This window comes from Canis lupus, chromosome 2 (assembly GCF_011100685.1).
Source record: "Canis lupus familiaris isolate Mischka breed German Shepherd chromosome 2, alternate assembly UU_Cfam_GSD_1.0, whole genome shotgun sequence".
Classification (NCBI taxonomy): domain Eukaryota; kingdom Metazoa; phylum Chordata; class Mammalia; order Carnivora; family Canidae; genus Canis; species Canis lupus.
Window position 1 is genome coordinate 40,763,277 of NC_049223.1, and position 23,122 is coordinate 40,786,398.

General features: G+C 37.6%; 1 protein-coding gene across 3 annotated transcripts in view; it reads left to right on the forward strand.

Annotated features, from left to right (window-relative positions):
• Nucleotides 1-23,122, forward strand: part of STK32A (serine/threonine kinase 32A) — a 131,070-nt gene that overhangs the window by 44,994 nt on the left and 62,954 nt on the right. For all 3 annotated transcript variants that reach the window (XM_038530544.1, XM_038530546.1, XM_038530545.1), the window contains one exon: nt 19,839-20,012. In XM_038530544.1, the coding sequence (XP_038386472.1) occupies nt 19,839-20,012 (174 nt within the window). The remainder of the gene's footprint in view (nt 1-19,838; nt 20,013-23,122) is intronic.

Below are 23,122 nucleotides of genomic sequence, written 5' to 3' on the forward strand. Positions count from 1 at the left end.
ATAAGTGGAGAATAAGGGACAGCAGTCCCTGAAGAACTTAGTAGAGGACAGTGTTAATTGTGTGTCCTGTACATAGTAATGGCTACATACATGGTTGTTGACTGACTCACTGATGGACTAGTAGGAAACTGAGTCTGTAACACAGACATTGCCTTACTCATTTCCTCATCAATATTACAAAGGATTTCTTTATGGCAAACCACACAAGAAGCTATTAAAAAAGAGCTTCTTTTGGGGCAGCCCTGGTGGCTCAGTAGTTTAGCACCGCCTTCAGCCCAGGGCCTGATCCTGGAGTCCAGGGATCAAGTCCCACATCAGACTCCCTGCATGGAGCCTGCTTCTCCCTCTGCCTGTGTCTCTGCCTCTCTCTCTCTCTCTCTCTCTCTCTTTGTCTCTCATGAATAAATAAATTTTTTAAAGTCTTAATAAAAAAAAGAAGAACTTCTTTGGGAGGACGTAGAGTAACTTAGAGCCTCAGACCTAAAGCTGAAGAAACAGGTCTCGAGAAAGCATGGGACAAAGGCAGTTCTGGGAATCTCGGTAGCAGAAACTAAAGGACGGGCACCGAAAGCTGTCTCCACTGGATGAATCAGCTCCAACCAATTTTCCAACCTTTTGTCACCCACTCAAGGTTCAAAGTCCTGGGAGAGAGTCCAACTGGCCTTGCTCAGAAAACATGCCTGCCTCTTGGCTAGAAGAAAGAGCAAAATAACTAATGACTCCCAGACTGTTGACCTGAGCCACAGAGTGAATGATTGTGTCATTCACTAAGATGGGGAGATCTGAGAAGGATCAGACTCATTGTAAAAGTCAAGAAATCTCTTTTAGCTGAACAACATGTGAGCTGCCTCTTAGTCATCCGAACAGAGCTGCTGCATAGGTGGGAAGTCTAAAGCTCAAAAGAGAAATTCAGGGTCCAAGGAGAAGTCCACAAAACACAAATGCAGGAAACATTGGCTTGTAGGTGCTATTTCAGCCAGGGGCTTGAAGGGAACATCTCTGGAGAGAAGTGAAATAGGAGAAAAGGACCAAGGATTAAAGACCTAGAGCACCATTATAGTTCTGATAGAGGAGGAAGATTCAGGATGCTCGACAAAGCAGCAACAGCCTGGAAGCTAGCCTACAAGCTAGGGGTGAGCCAGGCAAGAGTGGGAGCCTAGAATCTAGAGGCTGTTTCACAAAGAAAAGAGTGCAGACCATGGCAAGTGCTGTGGAGAGGTCAGGAATAAGGAGACAACTGACTTCAGACTTACAAAGATGCACCCACTGTGACCTTAATAAGAGCCAAGTCCGGGGCACCTGGGTGGCTCAGCGGGTGAGCATCTGCTTTCAGCTCAGGTCATGATCCCTGAGTCCTGGGATCGGGTCCCACTTCAGGCTCCCCGCAGAGAACCTACTTCTCCCTCTGCCTGTGTCTCTGCCTCTCTCTCTGTGTGTGTCTTATGAATAAATAAATAAAATCTTAAAAAAAAAAAGGCCAAGTCCAAATGATAGGACAAAGGATCAAAGGCAATGGCTTGATGAAAACACAGGAAGTGAGTGGTGTTATTTTGGAGGGTGGTGTGCAAAGCAGCTTTGTTGTGTTTTGAGACTCAGCCATATTGTCACAGGTAGCAAATCCTACATTGTCATTTCTCTATCATATTCCATTGTATGAATATCCCATGAGTTATTTACACATCTTACTACTGGTGGATATTTGGGTTGTTTCCAGCATGAGACTTTTACAAAGAGTCCTGCTATTAACATTCTTGTTTCTATCTTCTGGGAAGCAGAGCACATATATCTCGGGATGCAAACCTAGGAATTAAATCATTAGATCCTAGGATTTAGAAAAAATCATTAGATCCTAGGATTTATGTGGGTTTAGCTGGCATACGGTTTTCCACAGGAGTTGTGCCAGTTTATGCTCACATCAGCAATGTCTGAGAATTTAGGTTACTGGAAAACCTCACCAACATTGGGTATTGCCAGTTTCTTTACATAGAGGCATTCCAGTAAATGTATAAAGGCTTCTCATTTGGGTTTTAGTTTGAATTTCCCTGGTGACTCAAGAGTTGGGACACATTTTCATATGATTCCCGGCCCTTTGGAATCTTCTTTTATGAAGTGCTTGAGTCTTGCACATCTTTCTATTGGTTGTCTTTTTCTTTCCCACTGGTCCAGTTTTAAATATAAATAATTTTCCCAATCTGTGACTTACGTCTACACTCCAGAAGGATATGATTTTTTTTGGAACACTCAAAAAGCTGGAATGTAAGTGTGGTATAGTTTATTCATCTTTTCCCTTATGGGTAGCACCTTCTGTGTCTGGTTAGGAAATCTTAGCCCATACCAAGGTGAAGATATTCCACCCTGTTTCCTAGTAGCATTGCTGTTTTAGCTTTGACATGGAGAGCTGTAATCCAGGGTCAAGATTCATTTTCCCCATATGGAAATTGAATTAGCCCAACACCATTCACTGAAAAGTTTCTCCTTTTCTTATTGCACTGCAGTAACACATTTGCTGATAGTCTTGCCACCAAATACATGTGATTTTCAGACTTTGTTCTATTGATCTACTTGTGTGCATTTACACATGTATCATGCTACTTTAATTTACTGCAGCTTTCTACTGGTAGCAGAATTCAGTAACATAATTCTTCTGGATTATCTTGACTGTAGTGGGCCCTTTGCAATTCCATACAAATTTCACAATCAGCTTGTCAACTTATATTTTAAAGCTGCTGGTATTTGTTTTTGTTTTTGTTTTTTAAAGATTTATTTATTTAAGAGGGAGAGCATGAGAGAGCATGTGCGTGAGCAGGGAAGAGAGACAGAGGGAGAGAGAGGCAGACTCTCCTCTGAGCAGGGAGGGACCTGGTGTGGGACTCGATTCCAGGATCCAGAGATCATGACCTGAACTGAAGGCAGATGCTTAACCTACTAAACCACCTAGGTGCCCTAAAGCTGCTGGTATTTATAGTGGCCTACAGTGTAACTAATTCAGGGAGAATTAAGGCCTTTTTAAAATAGTCAACCTTCCAATTTATGAAACCTTCCTATATATATATATATATATATATATATATATATATATATATTATATATATATATTCTTGTATATTTAGGTATCACCTAATTTCTCTCTCTGGTTTCACTTTTTAGTGTAGAGATCTAGCATATCTGTATTTAGATTTATTCCTAGGTATTTAATGTTTTTAATATGATGACAAATGGTAATTACTTATCCAAATTTTTTTCTCCAGTAGTTTGTTGCTTGTTGAGGAAAATACAGTTGATTTTTAATATTGACTTTGTGTCCAGTGAACCTGCCAAACTCTCTGATTAATTCTACTGGTTGGCCTTATTATTGTGGTAATAAGGAAGTTCTCTTTCAGCCCTGGTTTGCTGGAAATTTTTATTACAAATGGGTATTATATTTCATCAAATGCATTTTTTTACCGAGATAATTTCTATTATGTAGTGAAGTAAATTAATGGATTTGCAGATTTTATAATGAGCTTCTTAAAATCAACCCTGCTTGGTCATGTTCTATGAAAATAAATGCTGGTTGGTTATGTTCTATTACCTTTTTGTACATATTATCAGATACTATAATATAGAATTTGAACATTTATTTTATGTATTTTCTTATTTATAAACTGTTATTTAATTTATATTCTTATTTATATATTATTTGATACTGTTATTGAATATATTCTTAACTTTTAATTATGAAATATATATATACATTTAGATGTGCATACACAAGTTTGAGTGCAAGGAGTAGGAGCCCATTGAGAAGAATCAGTAATGTAGGATAGCATGGGGAGGATTACCAGAGTGAGCCCCTGAAAATGGCAAATGGCTGTGAACGGGGGCTCAGATAATGAGCTGGCCTCAGGTGGAAGCAGCGCACTGCTTTCACTGTGCTGGGAGAGAAGGCAGCGTATGTAAGTGCACAGATTTGTAAGGTGGTGGACCTCTTGGCAGGCAGATGCAGGAGTCTCGTACAATCCCACTGTGAAACATGAGGTCATCCACCGAGAATGAGGAACTGGGCAGAGAAGCTGCTGGGTGAATGAATGTGTGAAACTAATAGAGAATTAGAACAGGATTTTCTAAGTATCTATGTGAGACCAGTGGTTATAAATTTAAAGTGAATCCCATCAGCACAGCTTTGCATTTTTTCTCCTGAGAGTGCACGTTATAGATGTTAATTTGTTGCTGTTTTGATACAGGTTTGTTTAATCAGGATTGGGGTGTAGTTGGGGGAGGTATCCTCACTATAACACAGCTTAATGAACTGAAAAGTAGATTTTCGAGATGTAGGCTCCAGAGATAGATTGCTGGGGGAAACTTAAGAAAATCGTGCATATGTGGAGTCATTTTTCTAGACAGCTAATCTTTTTGAGAACTTATTTTTAAGGTGGCATGCTAAAATATTACATATATTATCTTATATATCTTTAAATACTAGATGCTTGAAGATTAGTATTTGCTCCATTGTAAAGAGGAGTAAGCTGAAGATGAGAGATTTGAGTCCTTGCCCAAACCACAAACCAGAAAGTGATGATAAATCTGGGTTCCAAATCCCATCCCCCAAATTCTCTAAGACCTTTGGTGTTAATGTATATTTTATTAGAATGTTGTTTCTATATGCATCACTACTTCTAAAGCTCTAAAACCAAAAACTTTTAAAAATTATGTGCACCTGCAAATCAATAAAAAAATTTAAAGAGCCATTCAACCTGACCAATGATAGCGTTGTAGTGGAACCAAATTGCTAATTATAACAGAATAACATAAGTCCTTCCCTGCTTCCCTGGAAGAGTTCCAACCACTGGATATCAGAAATAGATATGGACAAAAGAGCCCCATGAGATCAGGGTCAAGGCAGAAAGATCAAAACATGTCTGAAGACGCAGTTGGGCTGGTTAGACTCTAAACGCTAGTCAGGTGAAGGAAGTGGGAAGCATTACAGATGGAGAGGTTAAAAGGGGGGCATGAAAGACACAGGGAAGACTCTTTGCTGAGTAGGATTGCTGGGAAGCGCTCCCCTTACCCTGGAATTCTGAGACTTAGGGAACCTGCTCAGTAATGAAACACTGATTTTCTGGCTAGACAGGAACAGGGTAGACCATACCCTGTCTCTCTACTTCATCCCCTCTGGAGAAACAGCCAATCAAACTGTGTGACTCAGCACCTCCTGGCCCTCTCAGCACCCTTGGGGCCTCCCCAGCCACTTTCTGGATCACAAGTGGCCACTTGTCCTCCCTTTACTAACCCAAAGTCATCCCACTTGACTGTCTCTCTGCAGGTGGTCTCCAATTCCCATGATGTGCAAAAAGTTTTCACTTCTAACACTTTTTTCCTCTGGACCCCTGATAAATCGGGTAAGAGTTTGATTTAATTGTTCCTCATTATCATCTGAGCTTGTGTCTTGGCTTTTCCTTTTATGTAAGTAGCAAGATGGTGTTATTCCCCTTGTCTGCTTACTGGCTCTGTTATTCTCCTGAGGTAACTGTCTCAGGAGATTCTGTAGAAAATAATAATGGTCAAAATTTCCCGAGAGAAGCTTCATAAATAACATCTCCAGAGCCAGTACTGGCAGATCACAAAATTGCATTCAAATCTCTGTCCAGAGAAAGGTCAGGGCTTGAGGAAAATCAAGTACTGCATCAGAACATCAGGAAAATTGTCTGCAAGCTGTTATGTGTGATTTTTAAAAATCACCCACAATCTTTTTCATTGTGTAGATTTTAGATTTTTGCTCATTTTATTGGAGGCTGTAGTTGGTGATTGGAAGCAGGCAGGTATGTGTGTTACATTGTCTGAGGCTTTCCTGGCCCCTCCCCCGTCCTCCTTAGCACCCTCCCACACTCTAACCCCACCCCCACCCCCCACAATATATAAAGGACTCCTACAATTCAATAATAAAAAAGAGAAATAACTCAATTTAAAAATGGACAAAGGGTCTAAAGAGATATTTTTCCAAAGAAGATAAACAAATGGTCAATAAACCCATGAAAGAGTGTTTAACATCACTAGGCACTAAGGAAACATAAATTAAGACCAAAATGATATACTGCTTCACACTGATTGGAAAGGCCACTATTTTTTTTAATGGAAAATAAAAGGATATTGGTAAGGTTGTGAAGAAAATGGAAGCACTGTGCATTGCTGGTAGAAATGTAAAATGGTGAAGCCACTGTGGAAAACATTCTGGTGGTTCCTCAGAAAGTTAAATGTACAATTACCATGTGATCCAGGAATTCCACTTCTAAGCACATTCTAAAATAATTGAAAGCAGGGACTGAAACAGATACTTGTACACCAGTGTTCATAACAGCATTATTACAACAATCAAAAGGTAGAAACAAGTCATATGTCCATCAAAGGATGAATGGATCAACAAAATGTGGCATATGCATACACTGCAATCTCATTTAGCCCAAAACAGAATGAAATTCTGGCACATGCTACAGCATGAATGAACCTAGAAAACATTTTGCTAAGTGAGATAAACCAAATGGACAAACATGATATGATCGCACTTAACATGAGGTGCCTAGAATACACAAATTCAGAGAGACAGAAAATAGAGATGGGGGGAGAAGGAAGAATGAGGAGTTATTTAACAGGTACAGTGTCTGTTTGGGATGAGGAAAAAGTTCTGAAAGTACATAGTGGTGATGTTTGCATAACATTGTCAATGCATTTAATGCCGCTGAATTGTACACTTAAAGTGGTTAAAATAATAAATTTTATACTATATATTTTACCACAATAAAAATCTTTTTAAAGAAGTTACAAGTGAAATGGAGGGATTACAAGAAATGGAGATAGAAGCTCAACTTTTCTCAGTATACCTTGTTTTGCAGATTCCACTTTTAGCGTCAGTATATATCCGGTTTGTGGCATAACCACACAGAAATGTGCTATTCCAAGCAACTTTCAAGCAGTAACTTTACTGTACATCATTGGTGAAACATACCTCAATGACAAAAAAGGATAGCAAAAATATCTTAAAATGTTTGTAGTAATGGTGTTGTCAGAGAGTGTTCATGTTGCTATTCTGAGAGTGTTTTTTTTATATATAATGGGATAAAGCAAACAGAATGAAGGATTATTTGGTGAAACCTCCTTGAGAGACCTCAAAATCCTTGAGAACCAGGATTTTCAGTAAGGGAGAGAGGAATTACTGGTATTATAATGAGAAAATTAAGAATTTCCATTGTCTTGAGTGTCAATAGGAAAGTATCATTATGATCTTCCAATGGACTTACCTTAAAATACATTTGTATGCGCCTGTACATATTATACCTATGCCTATACCAAATATCTACATCTGTGCCCAGCGTTCACCACTGAAAAGACCTAGTAACAATGACAACCCATTTTCAAGGAACATTTCTATCATTCAAATAGTTTGGAGGAGGAATTGTACAAGATAGGAGTATTTTTTCTAATCAGAAGATCAAAAAGCTGTCAAAGCCTACTAGGGTCACATCAAAATAACACATGATCCAACTTGACTATGTTTCTGTTGGCCAAAGAATGGACATAATGAATGAAACATCAATAAGTGTGGTAATATCAAACCTGTGAGCTTATTACATCTAAAAAATAAACGAAATTTGTTGCTTGCTTTGGGAGGCTTCTGTGAAACCAAGTCATTTTGAAAAATGATAAATAAAAGAAAGATGTAAGCATTGGTTTTACCTTTCTAATGTGAATTCTACCTCAGAGTAACCAAATAACTGGTCAGAGGCAATTTTATTTTATGTAAAAGTACTCCAGATAAACTATAAAGAAGAGATGATAGAATTCATATATCACAACCCCTAAGGAATTCTTGGAGATAACCATTCCAGAGATTAATAGCTGATAACACCTTGAAAACATAAACTTCTTAATTATATACCCTCTGATCAGAGTATACGACGCCATTTATAAAAAGGTCTTGCCCCTTCAAAATCAAACCTGAGGGATTCCCTGAGTGGCTCGGCAGTTTAGCACCTTCCTTCAGCCCAGGGTGTGATCCTGGAGACCCGGGATCGAGTCCCTGCATGGAGCCTGCTTCTCCCTCTGCCTATGTCTCTGCCTCTCTCTCTCTCTCTCTCTCTCTCATGAATAAATAAAATAAAATATTAAAAAAATCAAACCTGAGCAAATTATGAGATCTAACCACCAATTTTCATGAAGTACAGAAAGTTGTAGAACATGTAGAAAGACATAACAGAAATGCAGTCAGAAAAATTTAGACTACAGAAATGCTACAGCAAAAATGAATTTTTTTTTCAATAAAAAATTACTAGGAGCCAGTCAGGGAAGCAATAGAATAGATTTGAAGACCCATAAACTAAGGACAAAGTATGGACCTTGTTTGCATCCATTTATAGGACCTAAATAATTCTATAAAAGTTTTTTTAAGTAACATTTCTAGAACAATTAGAGAATGTTAACCTTGAATATTTGATAAAAACTACTAGTCATTTTATATAGGAGCTGATGCAAATGGGTTAGTCTTTTTCCTGATGAGATGACATCAATTATTTTTTCCTTTTTTTGCCTTTTTTAATTGAAATGTATTTGGCATATAACATTGTACAAATTTTAAGGTGTACCATGTTAATTTGATACATTTGTAGGTAATAATATGATTACCATTATAGCGATAATTAGCACCCCTATCTTGTTGTGCAATGATCCTTTCTTTTTCATGGTTAGAATCACTACCTTCTAGTCTCTTAGCAAATTTGATGACTATAATATTGTTGTCTATATCCACTTGCACTAGATGTCTAGGGCTTTTTTACTACTTGTTGCAAGGAAACAATATATATTGGACATATCAGGGTAGAAAAATATTTTTGTTATATTTGTTAGGCCTTTCAAATATAAAAATATAATTTAAAAATAAAAGGTAAAGAAAATGTAAAATAAAGCATAAATGAAAATAAAATGACTTATCACCATTTAGGTAGCTGGTTATCATATTCTCAGGAAATGTTATGCATATACCAGCATATGCATGTAATATCTTTATTTTCCTTTTGTGGTTATGTGTATATATATCCTTTTGAAACAATATATATATATATATATATATATATATATTTGGATTTATTTCAAAGAGAGAGAGAGAGAGAGAGCATGGGGTGGAGGGGAGGGAAAGAGGGAGAGGGAGAGAGAGAATCTCAAGCAGACTCCCTGCTAAGCACAGAGCCTGTTAGTGGGGCTCCATCTCACCACCCTGAGATCAGGACCTGAGCCAAAACCAACAGTCAGATGCTTAACTGACTGAACCACCCAGGTACTGCTGAAATATATCCTTCTATGTACCCTAAACATCTACCCTATAATACATATTATAACACTGTTCTTTCCCTCACCTTGTCTTCAGAATATAATATCTTAGAAACCTTTTATTATTTCAGAATGTAGATCTGCCTCATTTTTTACATTGTTGTACTATGAATTTACCATAATTTATTCACATGCTTCCCTATTGCATGCAAACTGTTTTTTATTTTATAAGATATAATGAGTATCCTCATAAGTACATCTTATTATGATTTTTCAAGTGTATCCTTAGCAAAAGTTCTTGGCAATGAAATTACAGGGTTAAGAACCATGTGGGTTGTTTTGTTTCATTTTGTTTTTGAAGATCTATTTCTCAGTTGTCTTCAAAGGAACTTTCACCAAATTACCCTTCATCAGGGAATCAGAGAGTGTCCATTTCTCCATGTCCTCACCAACCGCGGCTCTCATCAAACCTTGATGGAAGTGTTCTCACTCTGATACATTAATGAATAGAAGTCATACGTGCTTATTTGGATGGTAAATTCACTCCCTCTAAATTTATAGAAGAGAGAATTTAGATAGTTATCTCAAATTGGTGCCAGTGTTATCCAAGCCATTAATCTTTCTTTACCTCAGCTTGTCATTCATGCTGTGGCATTTCAGTTAAACACACACACACACAATAGCTGGATATAGTTTTTGTAAATTATTGAAATCAGATTTTTGCAAACCTTGGGTTTTCTGTGTTGTCATGGCAAATGAATTAGGTGAAATAATACTGTTTATGTTTTTTTTTTTTTTATGAATTTCACACTGGCTGTACTTTGGAAAATTACTACAGAGCCGCAAGAGGAGAAACATGATGGGCCACTGCTCCAAAGACAGGTTTTAAAATTCAGATCTGTACTTAACAATTGGGACAGTATACCCTAACCTCCTCTTGACCCATTCCTGAGGGATCTCTTCTCACAAGAGCTAGTGCTTTTCCTAAACTGTGAAAAGCCTGCTGTGAGCACTTCCTGTTCAGAGTCTGAAAAACATAGATTAAATTTTCTATCCTTTGAGTGCATAGGACAACATTGGTTCTTAAAGATTCTTCTATGGAGCTGCCTGGCCAGTGATCGGAAATGTCCCACCATTGGAATGAGAATACCATGGAGGCATACAAATTGAATTTTAAGAGTTGACTTGAAGGGCATTTAAATAATTATTCTATTCCCTGGCAGGGTTTTATTAAAGTTTTAGATGATTTTGTTTTGTAAACTATACTAGTCATGGTTCACACAGCATGTGTGTTAACCGTGTGGTTCTTGAACAAATATATAGCCTCTTTATACCATAATCCTTTCTTCCCCTACTCACTGTCCTTTTTTAAAAAAATGTTTTTTAAAATTGTTATTTATTCATTTGAGACAGAGAGCTACAGAGAGAGAGCATGAGCAAGGGGAGAGGCAGAAGGAGAGGGAGAGCAGATTCCATGCCAAGCAGAGAGCCCCATGTGGGGCTCCATCCCAGGACCCAGAGATCATGACCTGAGCCAGAGGCGCCCCTCACTGTCCTTTTTTTCTTTTTTCTTTTCCTATTTATTTATTTATTTATTGTCCTTTTTTTCAATAACAACTTTATTGACGTATATTTTACATATCACTTAATTCAAGGAAACAATTCAGTGATCCTTAGTAATTTTATGGAGTGGTGCACTAATCCCTATAAATCAATTTATAGATCTTTTCATCCTCTCAATAAGATTGCTTTTACTCCTTTAGAGTTAATCCCCATTCCCACCCTGACCCCCAGGCAACTATTAATCTAGTTTCTATATCTCTACAATTGCCCTTTCTGGCAATTAAATTACAAATAAGTCATCTCCTGTGTCTGGTTTCTTTTCACATAGTGTAATGTTGAAGAGCTTCATCCATGTTGTAATCTGTGCTAGTAGTTCATTCCTCTCTGGTGCTCAGTCGTATTTACTGTACGAATATACCACATTTTGTCCATTCAGCAGTTAATAGACATTTAGCCCTTCTCCGGTTTTTGGCAATCCTGAATAATGTTGCAGTGAATATTTGTGTACAAGTCCTTCCATGGAAATATGTTTTTATTTCTCTTGGCTAGATACCCAGGAGTGGAATTGCTAGTGAAATAGTAATATTATGTTTGACTTTTTTTTTTAAGATTTATTTATTTATTTATTTACTTATTTATTTATTTATGATAGACATATTGAGAGAGAGAGAGAGAGAGGCAGAGACACAGGAGGAGGGAGAAGCAGGCTCCATGCCAGGAGTCTGACGTGAGACTCGATCCCGGGACTCCAGGATCACGCCCTGGGCCAAAGGCAGGCGCTAAACCTCTGAGCCACCCAGGGATCCCCTGATATGTTTGACTTTTTGAGAGACTCACAAACTGTTTTCCAAAGTGATTGTACAATATGTATTTTCACCAACAATATATCAGAGTTCCCTTTTCTCAGCATCCTAAACCAACACTTCTTACCTCTTATCTGTTATAGCTACTCAGATAGATTTGACATTTGTGATTTTAATTTCCACTTTTCTAATTCCTAATGATGCTGACCATCTTTTCATGTGTATTTTCCTTAGTGAAATATCTATTTGTGTCTCTGTCCATGTTTTGATTGGGTTCTTTTATTATTGAGCTGTAATAGTCCTTTGTAAATTCTGGATATAATTCTTTATTGACTATATATTTTGCAAATATTTTCCCCTACTCTGCTGCTTGCATTTTTATTTTTTTACTGATGTCTTTTGAGGTGCAAAAGTTTTGAATTTTGATAATGTCTAGTTCAGCATTTAACGGACTTTCTTTCATATTGTATCTAGAAAACTTTTGCCTTTCGATGTCTCAAAGATTTTATCCTATGTCTTACTCTAAAAGTTTTACTGTGTTTGTGCTTACATCTTTTTTTTAATTTTTTTTATTTATTTATGATAGCCACAGAGAGAGAGAGAGAGAGGCAGAGACACAGGCAGAGGGAGAAGCAGGCTCCATGCACCGGGAGCCTGACATGGGATTCGATCCCAGGTCTCCAGGATCGTGCCCTGGGCCAAAGGCAGGCGCCAAACCGCTGCGCCACCCAGGGATCCCCTGTGCTTACATTTATGTCTAGGACCCATTTGAGTTAATTGTTGTATATGGTGTGGTCTAAGTTCATCATTTTTCAAAGTGAAAAAAAAATCAAGTGACTATGAAGCTTCATCTTTGGACTCTTAATTCTGTTCCATTGACATGTAGGTCAATATGCTTTATAGGACATTTAGAAATTGGAAAGTTAAAGTCTTCCCATTTTTTTCCTCTTCAAAATTATTTTGGTTATTCTAAATGTTTTGCACTTCCTTATAAATTTTAGGAGTTACTTGTCAATATATGCAAAAACAAAAAGCCTGTTGGGAATTTAATAGAGATTGTATTGATTCTGTAGATCAATTTGGGCATAAATGGCATCTTAACAATATTTGAGTCTTCCAATCCATGAACATGGAGTATTCTTTTTTTTTAATTTTTTTTATTTTTACATATTTTTTACATTGGAGTTCAGTTTGCCAACATATAGCATAACACCCAGTGCTCATCCCATCAAGTGCCCCCCTCAGTGCCCATCACCCAGTCACCCCCAATCCCCGCCCAACTCCCTTTCCGCCACCCCTTGTTCATTTCCCAGAGTTAGGAGTCTCTCATGTTGCGTCAACCTCACTGATACTTCCCATTCATTTTCTCTCCTTTCCCCTTTATTCCCTTTCACTATTTTTTATATTCCCCAAATGAATGAGACCATATAATGTTTGTCCTTCTCCGATTGACTTATTTCACTCAGCAAAATACCCTCCAGTTCCATCCACATTGAAGCAAATGGTGGGTATTTGTCATTTCTAATGGCTGAGTAATATTTCATTGTGTACATAGACCACATATTCTTTATCCATTCATCTTTCGATGGACACTGAGGCTCCTTCCACAGTTTGGCTATTTTTGGACATTGCTGCTATAAACATTGGGGTGCAGGTGTCCCGGAGTTTCACTGCATCTGTATCTTTGGGGTAAATCCCCAGCAGTGCAATTGCTGGGTCGTAGGGCAGATCTATTTTTAACTCTGAGGAACCTCCACACAGTTTTCCAGAGTGGCTGCACCAGTTCACATTCCCACCAACAGTGCAAGAGGGTTCCCCTTTCTCACATCCTCTCCAAAATTTGTTGTTTCCTGACTTGTTAATTTCCCCCATTCTCACTGGTGTGAGGTGGTATCTCATTGTGGTTTTGATCTGTATTTCCTTGATGGCAAGTGATGTGGAGCATTTTCTCATGTGCTTCTTGGCCATGTCTATGTCTTCCTCTGTGAGATTTCTGTTCATGTCTTTTGAACATGGAGTATTCTTTAGTTATTTAGATCTTCTTTAATTTTCCTAAGCAAAGAAAATTTTCTTTGTGATTTTCTGTGTAGAAGTCTTGCACAAGTTTCCTAAATTTATTCTTAAGCATTTTATTCTTTTTGAAACTTTAGCAAATGCAACCATATACTTAATTTCATTTTCACATTGTTCATTGCTTATTTAGAAAAATGCAATTTTTTGGGTTTTGCATATTGATCTAGTATCCTGCAACCTTGCTATTCTATTTATTCTAATGAGGTTTTATGGTTTTTCTTGTGATTTTCTATGTGCAGAATCATGTTGTGTATGATTAAAGGTAGTTTTGTTTCTTTCAATGTGGAAGTCTTTAACTGATTTTTTTTATTTTGGCTAACTACACTGGCTAGAACCTCCAGTACTATAATGAATGGAAGTGAAAGCAAATGATCTTGCTTTGCTTCTGATCTTAGAGAGAAAGCATTTAGTCTTACCCCATTAAGTATGATGGTCATTGTAGGTTTTTATTACAAATGTCTTTTTTTAAGATTGAAGAAGCTGTTTTATTCCAAGTTTGTTAAGAGTTTTATCATGAATGAGTGTTATATTTTGTGAAAGGCTTTTTCCTCTATCTATTAGGATGATCATATGTTTTGTCCTTTATTTTATTAATATGATTTATTATATTAATCGATTTATAGGTATTAATCTCATTTGTCCATGGTGTAGAATTTTTTTAATATGTTGATGGATTTGGCTTGCTAATTTTTTAAAGATCAAACCTGAATTCTTATGATCAGTAAAAATGGGGATATTGATTCTACTTATCACATAGTTTTGCAGTTACAATTAAATACAATAATACACATAAAGTATCTAGCATGGTATCTGACAGATAGTAAAAGTTTAATTAATGGGCATTATGTCATTTATACCATCAGCAATAAGTGTCTTCATATAATTACGTCTTATAAAATAATGGGAAACAACTGTATAAAATTATTCTGCTTAATACTGGACTATATTACATTCATGGGTGGAAGGAGAGAGATAATTAAAATAAGAGCTAACATTTACCCGTTGCAAACTATCTTCCAGGCTCTGTTTTAAGTATTTAATATCGATTAACTAACCAAATCTTCCCAATAGCCCTATGAAGTATGTACCCTTATAGTTGGGGGTGGTGGGGGCTTATATAATTTGTTCCAATTATAAAGACATTAAGGGGAAGAACTGGGATTTGGACACAAGCAGTCTGGCTCCAAGACCATATTCTTTACACACTATGTTATGTGCCATGCTTTATGCTAATTGCTTTACAAACATTATATCTAATATATTCTTAGCCATATGTGCACAAAATGACTACCAATGTGCAGATATCACCTCTGAATTTGTAAGAGATTTGCTGCAAATTCACATATTAAATTTGCTGCAAATTTAATATGAATTTAAATTCATATTTATACCCAAACCTAGGGCAGCCCTGGTGGCTCAGCGGTTTAGCGCCGCCTGCAGCCCAGGGTGTGATCCTGGAGACCAGGGATAGAGTCCCACGTCAGGCTCCCTGTATGGAGCCTGCTTCTCCCTCTGCCTGTGTCTCTGCCTCTCTCTCTCCTCTCTGTGTATTCTCATGAATAAATAAATAAAATCTTTAAAATAAATAAACCCAAACCTATCTGACACTTATTTTTTATCTTATTTTTATTTTTTTAAGTAGGCTCCATGCCTAGTTTAAAGCCCAGCGCAGAGCTTGTACTCACAACCATGAGATCAAGACCTGAGTGAGATCAAGAGTCGGATATCTCTAACCAACTAAACCAACCAGGCATCCCCAAATTTATTTTCTTTTTTTTTCCCAAATTTATTTTCTAATTGTATTTTTCTTAAGTGTGTTTTAACTGATTCTATTTTTGATGAATCAATCAACATATTTTTTCCTCCAAAACCTGAGAGCTTTTAGAAGCAGTAGCTAATATAAGTAATTCATTTCCCTTGTTTTTCTAAATAATGATATTAGAACTGACCCTTGCTCATGTAGAGTGTGAATGAAGATTTGACACATTAGTTCTGCATTCTGCAATAGGCAGCAGGTTCTCCTGTATCATGATTTTCAAGCTTTTTTTGACCCATAAGAAGAAATATATTTTTCATCACAATCCAATAGATATACTCTCATAGAAACATATTCACAAAACCAAAAATTTCATAAATGGTTTGTCTTACATATTAATAACATTTTTTTCTGTGATATTTAATCTGTTCTATTTCTTCAAAAAAGAAGTGCTTGTTAGAATGAGCTGAACTGATTTCACAACCCATTAATGGGTTATAAGCCCAATTTGAAAAACGCTGCATTGGAAATATTTTAGATCACTTCAAATGCTCAGATTCAGATTTATCTCAAGATGGCTTCTGTGAGACAGCTTTAAACATGAGTGACTTCTTCGAACTTAGCAATCATGCTAATTTCTAAAAACAGAACTTAAGGAATGTGTATCACACACACACCTAAAATGTGTGTTTTAAACTTTTTCTTTAGTTCATTTATTAATTTGTAATCTTTTATTCTACAACTATTTATAGAGGCTACATTTCAGGCAGTGTACAAGTGCTCAAGAGCCAAGGATGAGTAAAAAAGCAGGCATGCATCCTGGTGGCATAGTGGGAATGAAAACCATTAAGCCAAAAGCACGCAAGAAAATATTTTCGAATTATGCTGAATTCTATGAACAAGAATATGGCATTGTATATGACAGGGTGACCTGTCTTAATATGGAGTGTTAGAAATGCCTCTGTGAGAAGTGTCACCTGGGCTGAGGGCAACAGATGACGAGGACCCAGCAATGGACAGCATCGTGAGCACAGGCACAGGCCACACCACATCACAGTCTAAGGCTGGAGAGAGCATGGACTACTAGATGAGGGATGGAAGGAAGAGATCTAAGGATAAGTCTGAAAAAGTAAACAGAGACAGACCATACAGGATCCTACAGACCATGAAAAGGGGTGAAAGGGCTTTATGAAGCTGGATGATAGAAGGCTCACAGTGCAAAAATATAACTAGAGTATGTAGAAAGGATTGGAGAGGTCCAAGATTATACAGAAAGAGCCATGAATAGCTACTGCCATTGTCTGCATCAAACATGATGGGACAAGATGAAGTAGTGGTAGTCTTTTGTTGCTTATCTCTCATCCTGCTGAGCACACTGCAATGTATTTCATATGCACTGGAACCAGACTTAATCATTTTGGAGCTGTCAGCTAAGAAATAAAAGTCATGGAAATGCAACAGTGAGTCTCTGTGACAAATGGGCGAGGTGTAAGGAAGCTCTTCCTCTTTTATCAATAAATATCAGACTATGAGGGATCCCTGGGTGGCGCAGCGGTTTGGCGCCTGCCTTTGGCCCAGGGCGCGATCCTGGAGACCCCGGATCGAATCCCACGTCAGGCTCCCGGTGCATGGAGGCCTGCTTCTCCCTCTGCCTATGTCTCTGCCTCTCTCTCTCTCTCTCTCTATGTGACTATCATAAATAAAAAAAAAATTTAAAAAAAAATCAGACTATGATATGAACTTGCATATTCTAGTTATCACCAAACTATATTATGCCCACATATTTTACTGAATATGGTTCTATATAATCAAATACTTATCTTCCCTTTCTCTGAGAGTTTTTAAGATCTATGTAAAGGGCTTCAGATCTGATGTACTGAAGGAGGAATATGATTCTTAACAGCCAAACCTGGCTCCATGATTAAATAAATTTATATTCATACTGGACAGTGAAGAATGTTGCCTCTTGCCTGGGCCACTTCTTTCTTTGATTAATAATCCCCTGCATGTAGAACACTGTTGCTAACTTGCCATGACTGACACCTTTATCTGTTCAGGAAAAATGGTTGCTCATCAAGGCAAATCTAATAATATCATTGCCCTTCCTTGGAGTTAAGTAGAGTGGAGTCCTCTGGAAGGGGAGTCCTCTGGTATGTGGCCAGGTTTCTGACTTCTACCTGTCTCCCATGGGAGCTGAACGCAGTCAACGACTGCTCTGTAAGATAGCCTGGTCTGCATAGGCTATTTCCCTTGGCATCTCTTCTCCTTTTTCTGATACCCAGGCCTCACCCATATCACCACCCCTACCCCACTTGCCACCGATCCCAACAGACCTCACACACATCCCAGGGGGGATCATCATTTCGGATTCATTAGCTGAGAGCAGCCGAAGGTATCACAGGTCCCAGGCATGATTACATTTATTAGTACATTGTTGCTTACTGAAAGTCCAATAAAACACAACAAATATAATAAAAACAACAAATATAACACAAAAAATATAAAAATAGTAGTGGAGTGGGAAGGATTGTGAAGCAAATAGCCCGGGTTCAGGCACCTTTTCTGGTGCCCATTGAACCAATGGCAGGGATGACCAGCCAGTTATCACAGTGAAGTGAAGAATATCATTTCCAAAAAGACAATACCAAAAATGTATTCATCGTCATATTTTTACAAAGCGTTTCCTGTGTTTCTGTCTAAACTTCTCCAAGGGCTTAATTTCTGTCATCTTCTATGTGAATCAGTCTTAGTGGTAAACAAAATGTTATTCTTTGGACAAGTAAGCATCAGGAACTGGTGGTCTTCATTAGAATGTTACTGCTTCAGATTAATGCTTCATTGAATTTCTCTTGTTTCTTTTCCTTGCAATTCCCTACCTTCTCCTTTAGCACAATGATCATTATAAAGAAGAAAAAAAAATACCAGGTGTGGTTCCTCAGTTATTGATATTCTACATTTCTTTCCCAAGCAAAGAATTTGTCACCAGGAATTAGTTTGCATCCTGGGCACAGCTTGCAGACAATCAAAGAATTATTTGATTCAAATAAAAATTTAAAATGTGATCTCAGTGACATTATGTCAAAAGAAACATGTCAAAACAGTGCTGATTCAGAGAGCATTATTGTGCCTAGAAATCATGTCTCTGCTTTGAAGGAAACAAAATAAATCCTAGCAGCGGGAATGCATTTTTACAAGAGACTCTTTGCAAACAGCACAGGCCAGTTCTGCTCTCCTGTATCTCATTTCCTCTTCCAATCTCTCCACACTGTGCTCCTTCAAGTGTGAAGTCCATGCTTGATTGTAGGTCCTCCTTAAAACTCTTCATTGTCACCCTAATGCCTACAGACTTGTGAACAGGCACCTGTCATGGGATGTGCCATCTGCGTTCCTCTCTCAGCTCAAGCTTCCCCATCATACCTGTTGGAGAGCAAACCCAAACTATTTTCCTTTTTCGACTCACACTATGTTCTTTCCCATGTCTGGGTTTAATGCAGGCTGTTTTTCTCTATCAAATCTTACTTTTGGACTTGGAGAACACTTCAGCTCTACCGTGTATTAGGCATTTCACCTTGTGCACATTCTTCACCAGGTCTTGACTTCCTCATTTGTAAAATGGGAGCTTAAGAGCAGCACTTTGGGGGTTGCTAGGGGTGCTGTTTGTAGAGGGCTTCAGCGCCTGCCCCAGAGAAGTGGCTCAATGGAGATATAGGTGACACCAGTTTTATTTTGTGCCTGTTATTATCACCACCCTTCAAAATATAACTCAGGTCTCACTTCCGCTGAGAAGCTTTCCCTTACCTCCCCATCCCAAAGTGAATTACTTCCTTGTACTATGCACTTACTTTTTTATTGCCCTTTTGTATCTTTTTCTTATCATTAATGCGGTACACGATTTGTTATAAGGTTGCTGGGCAATGAAGTTTTATCGTGTGGAAAAATGGGAATGAGAATGGTTCAAGGACACCTCATAATTCACATTTTATGGACCTCCTGCAATAGTGTGGTTAGGATATGATTGTTAATGGTAAGTGGATGAGTGGGGTTTTCTTTGTTCCTGGGCTTTATAGTTTTGTAAGCTAATAGTTATTGAGTGCTTAGTATATGTCAGGCAGGATATTAAGTGTTGTACTTGTTCTTTACTATGATCAAATGTGGTAGATATTATTCCCCTTCACACATATGGAAACTGAAGGTCTAGGGTCATAGAGCAAGGGAGAGACCATCTGCTCCTACACCTTGAACTCTTTGCTCGAGAACACTCTGTTCTGATCTATGAGGGGTCATTTGCCTCTGGGACTCTATAGTATGTAAATGTATTTAATACTCTTTCATTTCTAATTCTATTCCAGGTACTCCTTCCAAGATGAGGAGGATATGTTCATGGTAGTGGATCTCCTGCTGGGCGGGGACCTGCGCTATCACCTGCAGCAGAATGTCCGCTTCCAGGAAGACACCGTGAAGCTCTTCATCTGTGAGCTGGCCATGGCCTTGGACTACCTACAGAGCCAGCGCATCATCCACAGGTCAGTTAGATCCAAGGGGACAGCCTTGCACTGAATTACAGAAGAGAATTCATAACCTGGTACATTCAACAAGTTCTTGTTAAACATGACAGGTAATCCGCACTGAACTCTTGCAACAGCCCCTTGAAATAGTCTTATTGTCCCTCTTGTGAATATTTTTTTAAATGAGTACATTGAGCTAAATTTGCTCAAGGTCAGTTAGTGAACAATAATACCAGAATCAATGAGTATTGGCACTAGACAAAGAAAAAGTGACATATAGGAATGTATCTCCTTCACTTGGGGAATCTGTGTTAAATGGAGACAAATAACACAAGTAGGTATAAACTCAAATAGACATTAGACAGAAAAGGATAATACTTTTCTTTGTAAAGGTATTGGTAGGTGGGGCAGCTGGGTGCCTCAGTCAGTTGAGTGTCTGACTCTTGATTTTAGCTCAGGTTGTGATCTTGGGGTTGTGAGATCAAGCCCCACATCAGGCTCTGCACTCAGCACGGAGTCTGCTTCAGATTCTCTCCCTCTTCTTCCCACTCACACACACACTCTCTCTCAAATAAATAAAATCTTTTTTAAAAGAGATATTGGTAGGGTTTTTTTTGGTTCAAGTTTTTTTTTCAATTCTAGTCATTTAACATCTATTGTAATTTCGGTTTCAAGAGCAGAATTTAGCAATACAAAGATATCGGTAGTTTTACTGATGATTTCCTATGTAGTATCTCCTTTGATCTCTATAATAACTTGTGATAAGTGATCAGAGCAGGTATACTTGGACCGTATTAAATATGAGAAAACCATGATTTGGAGGTATTAAATTATCATCCAGGTTATTTATGATAATATTTATTAAAATTTTTATTTTAATTCCAGTATACTTAACATATAGTCTTATATTAGTTTCAGGTGTATGAGATAGTGATTCAACAATTCTAAATATTCCCCAGTGCTCATTATAACAAATACCCTCCTTAATGCCTTTCACCTATTTCACACATTCCCCCACCCACCTCTCCTCTGGTAACCATCTGTTTATTTCTCTATGGTTAAGAGTCTATGTCTTGGTTTGTTTCTCTCTTTTTTTCCCTTTGCTTGTTGTCTTGTTTCTTAAATTCTGCCTATGAGAGAAATCATATGGTATTTGTCTTTCTCTGACTTATTTTACTTAGCATTATACTCTCTAGCTCCATCTCTTTCATAGTACTAGAAGTCCAAGCCTCACCTAGCAGGCAACAAAAAGAAATAAAAGGCATCCAAATTGGTGAGGAAGAAGTAAAACTTTCAATGTTTGCAGATGACATGATACTACACACACAAAATCCTAAAGACTCTACCAAAAAACTACTAGAATCAATAAATGAATTCAGTAAAGTCACAGGGTACAGAATCGATGTATAGAAATCTGTTGCATTTCTGTACACTAATAATGAGGAGGCAGAAAGTGAAATTAAGAAAACAGTTCCATTTATAATTGTGACAAAAACAATGAAATATCTAGGAATAAAGTTAACCAAAGAGGTGAAAGACCTATACTCTGAAAACTACAAAACACTGATAAAAGAAATTGAAGATGATTCGAAGAAATGAAAAAACATTCCATGTTCATGGGTCAGAAGAACAAAATTATTAAAATGTCTATGCTACCCAGAGCAATCTACAGATTTAATGCAATCTCTATCAAGATGCCAACAGCATTTTTTACAGAGCTATAAAAAATAATTCTTAAATTTGTATGAAACCAGAAAAGATCCTGAATAGCCAAAGCAATTTTGAAAAAAGAAAAACAAAACTGTAATTATCAGAATTCCAGACTTCAAGTTATATTGCAAAGCTGTAATAATCAAAACAGGATGGTACTGACATAAAAACAGACACAAATATAATGGAAGTGAATGGAAAACCCAGAAATAAACCCACAACTATATGATCGATCGTTTATAAGAATTTTGAATCTAATCACCATCAATGCAGCTACAATTTACTGATGACTTTGTACATATGCCAGATATTACTACGTGCTATTCTATATTATCTTATTAAATTCTCAGAACTCAAGGAAGATACCACATTTCATTATAGGATCACCATTATACCGATGAGGAAATTGTGGCTCAAAGATTTGAAAGGACAAATCACTGACAAATGGCATTGCCAGAATTTAAATGTAGGTCTTTCTGAACCCAAAGTCAGAGCTCTGACTACTACACCAACTTGCATTCATTACACATATGAAATTTATGCATTAAGTATGCATCATTGAGTGGAAATCAACACATATGACTCTGCTGCTGTCTTATTTCTAATCTTTGAAGAATTTGCTAGGTTTTTAAGTATGTTTACATCTTTACAGTGTAGTAAAATTCTGGCCAAATAAAATATTTTCCAACCACTAAGTTGACATTTATCTAAAATATATGTAGATGAGTACAGAGCCTGTGGATGAAGATGTAGCATCATAATTTATAGATTCTCTGTGCAGGTACTATGGAACAATCTGTGTGTAATCTTGATCCTGTATACTTTCAGTCATATTTTAATTTCCTGTCTTTCGGAGGACCTACTTGTGTTGGAAATGTGCTCTTCAGGCAATAGGTGAATAGAAAGCAGACCAGTTCATCGTGTATGAGCTTGGAAGCAAATGAACACACCTGGTGTTTTGTCAGTAACTGAGAACCCTGTTCCCAAGCAGTCTTTCTCCCATACTAACGTTCTGCCCCCATCACAACCCCAGTTCTTTCTAAGGAAAAACTTGCCTATTTGTAGTCTATGGTGTCTCTCTCGGGGTATTCATGCTCATTCATCCTACCCAAGATTGCCAACCCACAGCCTGCTTGGGTTGCTAACATCCTAGATCTCAGAAAGGAGACAGGTACAATGAGAAGCCAGCATGGCTACAAGGGCCTTTCAACTTTCTTTCCCTGTTTGAATCTGGGGTCTGTGTCGTCTTTCTCTGGGCTTCATTTTCTCTGTCATCACAAGTCAAGATACTCTAAGCATTTCTGCCCTATGTTTAGAAATGCATTCCAAAAGGAATTCAGGAGAAAAAAAAAACCAAAACAGAAAAGTCAACACAATTTGTGCCCTAAGGAACTTACAAACACCAAACATTGCTGTTC